Source organism: Vipera berus (assembly GCF_964194415.1).
Source record: "Vipera berus genome assembly, chromosome: 6".
NCBI classification, from domain to species: domain Eukaryota; kingdom Metazoa; phylum Chordata; class Lepidosauria; order Squamata; family Viperidae; genus Vipera; species Vipera berus.
Window position 1 is genome coordinate 62,902,691 of NC_138208.1, and position 9,430 is coordinate 62,912,120.

At 39.2% G+C, this 9,430-nt stretch overlaps 1 protein-coding gene across 1 annotated transcript; it reads left to right on the forward strand.

Moving 5' to 3' along the window:
• Positions 1-8,227, forward strand: CBX6 (chromobox 6). The gene is made up of 5 exons (XM_081332020.1): positions 1-224; positions 357-400; positions 638-703; positions 878-944; positions 4,993-8,227. The coding sequence occupies exons 1-5, from the start codon at positions 156-158 to the stop codon at positions 5,956-5,958; spliced, it is 1,212 nt and encodes a 403-aa protein (XP_081188146.1). The 5' UTR covers positions 1-155; the 3' UTR covers positions 5,959-8,227.
• The last annotated feature ends 1,203 nt before the right edge of the window (positions 8,228-9,430 follow it).

Consider the following 9,430-nt stretch of genomic DNA (forward strand, 5'->3'; position numbering starts at 1 on the left):
TTGCTCTACTAGCCGCTGTCGCGGGAACGCCGCCGCCGCCGCCAACCCACCTCAGTCAGTCACTCAGCCAGCCCTGAGAGGGAGAAAGGGAAGGCGAGGGAGCGGGCGGGATTATTATGGGCTGCGGGTGCTGCTGTTGCTGAGGCTGAGTAAAGATGGAGCTCTCTGCAGTGGGCGAGCGGGTCTTTGCGGCCGAATCCATCATCAAGCGGCGGATCCGAAAGGTGAGTTGCGGGCCGGCGGGGCTTGTCTTGGGGTCGCTGCCGTTGCCACCTCTCTAACCCGCTCCCTTTTCTTCTCCTTTTCCCCTCTTCCGCTCTCCCTCCCTCCCTCCTTTCCTCCCACGTATTTTGCAGGGACGCATCGAATACCTGGTGAAATGGAAAGGCTGGGCCATCAAGTGAGTTCTGCCTTCCAGCCTCTCTTGCGCGAAGCCCCGTTCCCGCCTCTTGGGGCCTGGCCGGGCTGGCGCTCTGCCTTCCTCTCCTCTCTTGGAGATCAGACCCACGGCGCCAGTGGGCGGTTTGCTGTCTCCTCTCCCCTTCCCCTTCCCTCCCCTTCCCTCCCCCCCAAACCCCCCCCCCTCGGTGCGCAGGAATACCGTGTCACCCGCTCTGTTTTATCTGAATCTGTGCAGGTACAGCACTTGGGAACCCGAGGAAAATATCCTAGATTCTCGCTTGATTGCAGCCTTCGAGCAGAAGTGAGTTGCCTCTTGAAAAATCAGAGGAGGAATTGATGTGGCTTTATTTCCTGTAGTCAAGAAGTTAAAATGTTTATTTTAGAAGAACGTTCTCTTTTTAATTGTTTAATTGTTTGGGCTCTTTTTTTTTTTTTTACAAAAAGTGTTTTAATTTCTTTTCCCCACCTCAACAAGGGAACGGGAGCGTGAGCTTTATGGACCTAAGAAGAGAGGACCTAAGCCTAAAACTTTTCTGCTAAAGGTAACTTCTGTTTTAATAACTTGAGGGTGATAAGGTTTTGGGGTTCAGCTGTCTAAATTTTTAAAAAGTGAAATTGGAAAGGAATAGATAAAAATCAAATGTTGTTTGGTCTTGTTCGTTATGGTTGAATACAGTCTCTAACTGATAAATCTGACAATGTACATTTGTTAAATGTTGTGATCAGTGTGATGACAAAACAGAAGTTTGTCTCATTGAATCATACACTTCAGTGCCATTGAACTGGCACTGACCAATGGTATAAGCCATCCTTTTTAATTTGTCAGATTTCTAAAAAATGACCTTATTTTGAATGTGATAGTAGCTGTTTGATTTTTAAAAAACTAAGGAAGTTACTCTCAATTATCATTGGAAGAGAGATCATCAGAAAACCACAGATTTTTTAAAATGTCAGTAGAAGTGGTAAATAATTTTTATGTTGTTACCAAGAAAATCACATGGACATTGTATGCTAGTTTAGGCACTACTGTGAGATGGGCAGCTTTATAATAATTTAAATAAATAACCAATGGTTTATTATGGTCATAGATCATAGAATAGAAAGGAAACTCATCAAATCTGCAGATGACACTAAGCTGTCAGGAATAGACAACACTCCAGAAGACAAGTTCAGGATGGAAAAGGATCTTGACAGACTTGAACAATGGATCCTGTACAACAAAATGAAATTTAATGTGGAGAAAAGCAAGATTTTACACTTAGGCAGGAAAAACCAAAGGTACAAGTACAGATTGGGCAAAGCCTGGCTCAAAAACAGTAACGTTAGAGGGACCTTTGAGTCCTAGTGCAAGGGTCCCTAACCTCTGGGCTGTGAAGGGTTTGCAATCAGGTTGTGGAAATGGACAAGTGTGTACGTGCATTGTCACTTGCATGAGCAGCGGGTGAGCACGTGTATGCATGCTACATTTGCATGAGCGTTGGGCATGCTTGCACACCCCTCACGCAAATGGAGCTGGTGTGAATGCTTGCTGCCCCGCCCCCCTTTGTTGGTCCTCAAAGCCGGAAAGGTTGGGGAATTCTGTCCTAGTGGACGATCACTTAAATATGAGCCAGCAGTGTGCAGCGGCAGCCAAAAAAGCTAATACAATCCTTGGTTGTATAAACAGGCATGGAATCAAAATCACATGAAGTATTAGTACCGCTTTATAAAAACTTAGTAAGACTACACCTGGAATACTGCATCCATTTTGGTCACCACATTACAAAAAAGATTTTGAGACTTTGAAAAAAAGTGCAGAGAAGAGCCATTAAGATGATTAAAGGCCTGGACACTAAAACAGGCCTTGCAGGATTTGGGTATGGCTAGTTTAAAAAAAGAAAGAACTAGGGATGACATGATAGCAGTAGTCCAGCATTTGAGGGGCTGCCACAAAGAAGAGAGGGTCAACTTATTTTTCAAAGCACCAGAGGGCAGCTCTATTCTGACTCCAACATATTCCTATCATATTGAAATAAAAAGTTATGTCAACCATTTTTTTATATAAAAATCAGGTGGTTTATGATTCTTTTTCACAAGGATGTTGTGAAAGGTTGAAAAGTTTGAATTCTTAAGACAAAAAATTAAAGAAATAATGTGGGTATACATAGCAACTGCAAATTTCATTTATTCTGGAGTTTTTGATAGTAATTTTATGTATGTCTGCCTCAAAATAAACTTTCTGGACTAGACAGTCTATTTAAAGGTGCTACTGTTAGTAATATCCAAAAACCTTCAAAGCCGAAGAATATATATTTTCAAAAGAACTGACAAAAATCTATGTGTATTTGTAATTTAATTCACTTTCAATATTTTTAAGGAACTGAATGCTACCTGAAAAGCAGAAGGATTTAGTACACATTTTCAGCTCTTTTTTAATATTAAAATGGCTTAAATGAATTGAACTAAATAGGGAAATAGGAAAGATTTATTTCATGTTGGAAAACTGGTATTTTTAGTTCAGGAAGAGATCAATTATAAGCTGGATAGATATTAAGCATCAAAAGTATATTTTTATTTATTAAATTTGATGCTGTCCATCTCCCCTACAAGGTGACTATATTTCTTAAAACTAGAAATATTCTGATTAACCTGAATAGTTAACACGTGATGCCAGAGTCTAATCATTTGGACGGGAATTTATAATCCATTTCTCAATAAAGTATGTAATGAATATTTCCAGGATTTACAACAATAGTTAATTTGGGTTTTAAATCATAAGTACCTAATTAATATGGTATAGTAGCCTTCAACTTACAACTCTAATTGAGCCCAGCATTTCCATAGTAAATCATGATGGTTGTAAAGTTAAGGCACCCATGTGACCAACTTGATTGTACACATTTTTTTTGTAGTGGTCGTTAAGTGAACACCATCCTTAAAAAGCACCACAATTGTTAAGCAAATCCATTCATTCTTATGGGCATGTTTATGCCAGAAACTGGCTGAAAAAGCCAGAAATTTGCAAAAACCATAAATTGCAGTCATGTGACCAGGGTCATGAAGGTGAATCTGTTGCCAAGTGCCTGAAATGCAGCTATTTAACCATATTGTGTGTGGGGGAGGGGGGTTATGCCCTCATAAGAACTCCAGAACTGTATTTTTATGTTTGTGTGGGTATGTGATTTTCTAGCTTTTGAGGGATCCATAACTTTGAACAGTAGCTAAGTAAGGACTATCTGTCATTGATTTAACCTGAACATTAACTGGATGCTTTTTCAATCTTAATTCTATATGCTAATGTCTGGCCTTTCTAGCATAGTATTAAGTAGAGAAGGTCTATCTAAAAGATAAATGATTGCTGCTAAGTAATTACAATATTTTAGGATCAGAAATAATATTTTTGCAAGTCCTGGAAAAGTATGTTATATTACATTGCTTGTTTTTGCAGGAGTCAATTCATTTTCAAGTGCCTAGGCATCATAATAATTGATGCTATCTAGAAGATTTAATTTATCTATAGGCTGTTGCTAGTCATCAATGCATCAGAGTCCAAATATGTTTTTCTTTATTAAAATCAAAAGTTTCCAGATCTTATATTTGTAGCAAATTGCCTATATTCTTAACAATTTTGTATGAAATAAATTACATTTTAATGGTTAAATATTTTTTACTTGAAATACTGCTTCTTGTTTAATAGTGTCTTTTTCCAAATTTGATATTGTTTCCAGCAGATATTAGTATGGCTGCCTAGAGTAACCCTGTGGCTAGATAGATGGCAAAAAAAGGAATAAATAAATAAATATTTATTTATATCCTGTCTCACTTCTTTAGTGTATAGTTAAGATCACTGTTTTATTTGGATGGTCTGAAAAAGGGTTTGCATGAAAACTAGTGATGTCAGGATATTTTAGCTAACAGTATGTTCAAAGAAACTTAGGTAAAGGTAAAGGTTCCCCCGCACATGAGTGCTAGTCGTTTCCAACTCTAGGGGCTGGTGCTCATCTCTATTTCAAAGCCGAAGAGCCAGCGTTTGTCTGAGGACGTCTCCGTGGTCATGTGGCCGGCATGACTAGACGCCAAAGGCGCACGGAATGCTGTTACTTTCCCACCGTAGTGGTCCCTATTTTTCTACTTGCATTTTTACGTGCTTTCGAACTGCTAGGTTGGCAGAAGCTGGGACGAGTAACAGGCACTCACTCTGTTACGCAGCACTCGGGATTCGACCCGCCAAACTGCCGACCTTCTGATCGACAAGCTCAGCGTCCTAACCCACTGAGCCACTGCGTCCCTTCAAAGAAACGTATAAACTGTTAATTTTGTAAGCCTTTGTATTTTTTAAAATTTGGGCAAACTAATTTGTACTTTATTCTGGGCTCGCATATAGTCCTGTTGGGATTTTCCTGCTTATAACCATATCATATTTAGGTTAGACTAAGCTTAGGCAAAACTTCCTTGTTAATTTGAACTACAAGGAAGCTGTATTTTAAATCCAGAAGTCATTCATCACTTCATCTTTTTTGGCTTTGTGTTTAGAATTGTGTTCTCAACTCTTAAGAATATATTTTATTCCAGTCTGACTCCATGTTTTTCATTTTATCCCACCCACTGCAGGCTCGAGCCCAAGCAGATGCCCTACACATTGGGGATGTACATTTTTCTGTCAAGCCCAGTTCTAGCACATCCTCACCGAAACTGCACTCCAGTGCTGCAGTGCACAGGCTCAAGAAGGACATCCGAAGATGCCACCGTATGTCCCGGCGCCCATTGCCCCGCCCGGATCCACAGAACAGTGGAGTGGGTGGGAGCACTGGCATCCGCCCCCCTGTCTCTCCTTTCTCAGAGACTGTACGCATCATCAATCGCAAAGTGAAACCTCGTGAGCCCAAGCGTAGTCGTATCATTCTCAATCTGAAAGTCATTGATAAAAGTGGCAAAGGAGCAAGTGGGGGAGGAAACTTGGCACGTTCTAAGATCCCTTCCCGAAATCGTGTAATTGGTAAGAGCAAGAAGTTTAGTGAGAGCATGCTTCGTAATCAGATCCGCCACATGAAATTTGGAAGCTTCCCTCTGTATAACAAGCCATCTATTCCATCCCCATCATTAGAGGGGAAGACAGAGGCAGGAGGTTCTCAAGGTGCTTCTTGTGGACTCATGGGCTCTTCTGCCTATGATGCCCGCAGTTCCAGCTCCTCTGACTGCCCCTCACCAGCTCCACACTCCTCATCTGATCCAGATGATTCCCCACCAAAGCTGCTCCCTGAGATTCTAAATCCTGCCATTCCTGACTGGCGTGAATCTGAGGTCCTCGATCTGTCAATTCCACCTGAGTCAGCAGTGACCAGTAAGCAGTCACCTTCCAGAGGGAATGGAGTAGGTCAGATCCCATCCTCTCCATTGTCTTCTGACCCAGAACAGGAGGCTGGTGATTGGCGACCTGAAATGTCTCCATGCTCTAATGTGGTAGTTACTGATGTCACCAGCAATCTATTAACGGTCACAATCAAGGAATTCTGCAATGCTGAAGATTTTGAAAAAGTGGCAGCAGCCGGAGGTGGTGGAGGAGGAGGCAGCAAATAAAGAGGTGTCTTCCTCTTTCACAAATATTGGGGCAGGTCAAGGAGGCTATACTGTAAGACCATGCATGATATGAATGCTTGCTTTCTTCTCTCTCTCTCCCTTCTCATCTGTTCTTTCGCTTTGCTTGGAAATTAAGTTGGTACAGGAATGGAAATAGATGTGTTTGAAATTCTCCAATGTCACCTGTTAGGACTCATACTGGGAAATAAATTTTCCTTTTGGGTATATTTGGAGGTCTTCAAAAATTGCATCTTTTTGACAGGAGCCTGATAAATAGGAGCTTGGGAGAATAGTGGTTATATTAAGTGAAAGGTATATTTTCCCCTCATGTTCAAAGAAAAACAGAAGTAACCCTTTGGCCAAACTCAAAGGTAGAGAGTTTATTTTCCATAAATTGCCACTTTATTCCTGTCACCTTTCCTGTATATTTGTAATTTGACAAAGATAATTTGAATTGACAATATCCAAGGAAAATGTCACCCTTGTTATGGGAAACTGCTACAGAATTTAGAAACTTATGGAACTTCATAGGGATTGGGTGTGCCTAATCCTGCAGTGCATTTCTGAATGTTGTTCCACTGTGCATGTATTAGAAGTGCAAATAAGGTCATTGTGTAGCACTTGTAGATGGCTTAGGCCCATTTTCCCCTTTTCATTAGCCTTGAACTATATCTCCATTAATTCCCAATTGTGATACATTTTGTATTTTTTTTACTGTTAAGCTAAAGCTGCTTCAGCCTTATGAAGCTGTTAGTCTTATCTTGCATCATTCATTCTTCTTTACATATGAGATCCATGAGTTTTATTTTTAAAAAACATTATTTCAAAAAAAATGGGGCCTAATACTCCTTTTGAAAAGTGCATTGAGATGTAACCCACTATTCTTATTTACATTGGTATATTTAGTTACATTTCAGCAAAGTAGGGAAAAGGTGCTTGCTTGTGCTTTTCCTTCTTTCTATTTTTTTCTCAGTAAAAGAGATGGAAGAACATTCATTTCTGCAGTTCCTAAGATTTCAAGTTTCCTGTACAGTTGCCAACCAAAGGTGCTAAGAACATATTGTAAACATTTATTATATGTCTCTTGGATCTTGGTATGTTTGTTGGGACATAGTGTGTATGTTTAGTGTATGCTTGCCTCTTCCTCCCAACCACCCGCCTGCAATACATTCCTTTCATTCATTCATACTGAAACCTAAATACTCTGCCTTGAAAGCAAATAATTGTTTTTACTGTATGGCCTCCACCTCCACCACCTACAAATGTTAGGAACAATGACTCCATATATTGATGACTAACATTCACTGAAGTAGTAAATAATTTCTTCAAATTTCCACTTCATTGTTTTTTTGTCACATGTTCTAGCTTTGATGCAAACTTTTCCTCCCCTATATTGTGCCTCCAATTTGTTAATAGTGTCATATGTGGGTATGTACCTAGTGCTGTCCAACAAACTATTTATACATTGTTACATTATGATGGGAAGGATGTGCTTGAGGTAATTCTTAAGGGCTCAACTGCATGCTATGCTGTCACTGAAATAACTCTTGTTCTTAATGGCAAGTCTCTTCTCTATGTTCCAGTCTGTACAATTGTCTTTTAATACTCTGCTTAGGGATTTTTTTGGTTTCATTTTGTTTTGTTCTTTTAAAGTTAATTAACAATACAAGTGAAGCCTGGTGCTGCAAATACTGTGGCATTTAATGCTTGATTGAGAAGGTTTTAAAAAGCAGTGATTTAATTTCTCCATTAGAAAGGACTTTTTCACACTTTTCCTTCCCCTGTGTTTTCTTTTTAACATTCCTCTCTTTCCTTCAAGGACTTTGCAGAATTCCATTTGTTTATATCCATGCTTAAGAAGTCAGAACTTTGTTAGAAAAAAGATTGGGAGCTGATGAGTGTTAGAGCCCTAAATATTAGTGTCTATACATAGATGCCTACCAAAAGCAAAGTTTATGATGTTAAGCGTTGTGTTGTTTGTGACAGTTTGAGTGCAGTGAATATTGAAGAGATATTCAAGTTTTGCTGTTATCCAGTCATGCATTCTCTTTAGTGTCTTTTAATTTTAAAAAAAATGAATGAAAGCTGCAAGGTGTGCAGGGTTATTACCTCCATGCTCCTCCCACTAATATATATAACTCCAAGGCTTTCTGTTATTCCACAGATGCATGCTTTGGAATTAACTTTGTAATTTTTTTGTGAAATCAGTAAAACAAGCTGTTTCATTGCATTGCCTCAAGAATAGGAGGCATTATCATGAGAGTTTATTTTAATGGCTTCAAAGGTGGGTGGGCTGGGCTGGGCTGGGCTGATGATAGAGATATATAATAGGGATAGAACAGGGAGACTTGTATTAAAAAAAGACTTTAAGAGAAAAAAGAATTATTTTATGAAACTTCAAGAGGAAATATAAGGGTGATTGAATAGTCAATCATGTTCTACAATTGTTTATTTTTGTGGCATTTTGCTAGAAACAAATTAGATAGTCATTGTAAACAGGAATTTCAGTAGGAAACTCTTCAGATACTTTAGCACACAATCTCTTGGCCGATTTCCCCTTGTTCCTTGGAGTCTCTTGTCACTTCAGTTTCTGTGAGTTTCCATAGAATATGGTTTTTAACTTTTTTAGAGGTATGAAAAAAATAGTCATTAACAAACGGGCTGATTTCAACATATAGCTCCTCTAAATGTGTCAAACAAGTCACAGGTTTTGTTTGATTTTATTCCATCCAAAAAGAGACTAACTACTAGAAATAGTGGAGTGTGTGACGAGAGAATGAAAGGAGGAGATGAAATGATTTCTCCTTCCTCTTTTAACAGGAAGATTTTGGGTATACATTTTATGCACTAAATACTTGCTCAGGAGGTATATCTGCTTAAAACTAACATGTACATGTTTACTGCCTCTTAAGGCATAAAATTTCCTCCGTACACTTTTGTTCTTTATTATGATACATGGAAAACAAATAAGGATTTTTTGTTTTCATAACATGAAAAAGTGCTTGAGGACAAGTCAAAGACTCTAGGACTTATCCAAGTCTGCTTGAATAGCAGTTCTTCAACTGCTATAATTGCCACAGTAGCAAGTGTTTAAAAATGAAAGCAGTAAATTAGGGGTGGAAAAATTATGATCCCAAAGTTGCATGTGGCCCTCCACAATCTCTTTTGTGGGGCTAAAAATCTGGGGCTTTTTCTTCATTTTAGGTGTTTTAAGGAATACAACTATTGCTTTAAAACTCAACATACTAATGTAGCACCTACTGTACTCCTGAACCCCTCCTTTCAAATGGGGCCTACTAGCCTTTCCCATTTCTGTATGTCACAGGTTACATCTGATGTAGCTCTTGAGTTCATGGAAGTTGTGCACTCCTTCTCTTTAATTATTATTCCTTAAATCATTTGGAGTAGTAGCAATTGCAGTTAGTAGATCTGCCTAGTTTTGCCTTGCTTTTGCTGATCACTGTAGATTTAG

Bases quoted from the DNA above. Each gene is read 5' to 3' on its own strand.
- CBX6 (XM_081332020.1), top strand. From the start codon at position 156: ATGGAGCTCTCTGCAGTGGGCGAGCGGGTCTTTGCGGCCGAATCCATC. The intron at 225-356 runs GTGAGTTGCGGG...CGTATTTTGCAG, and splicing joins TCAAGCGGCGGATCCGAAAG to GGACGCATCGAATACCTGGT. The intron at 401-637 runs GTGAGTTCTGCC...GAATCTGTGCAG, and splicing joins TGGAAAGGCTGGGCCATCAA to GTACAGCACTTGGGAACCCG.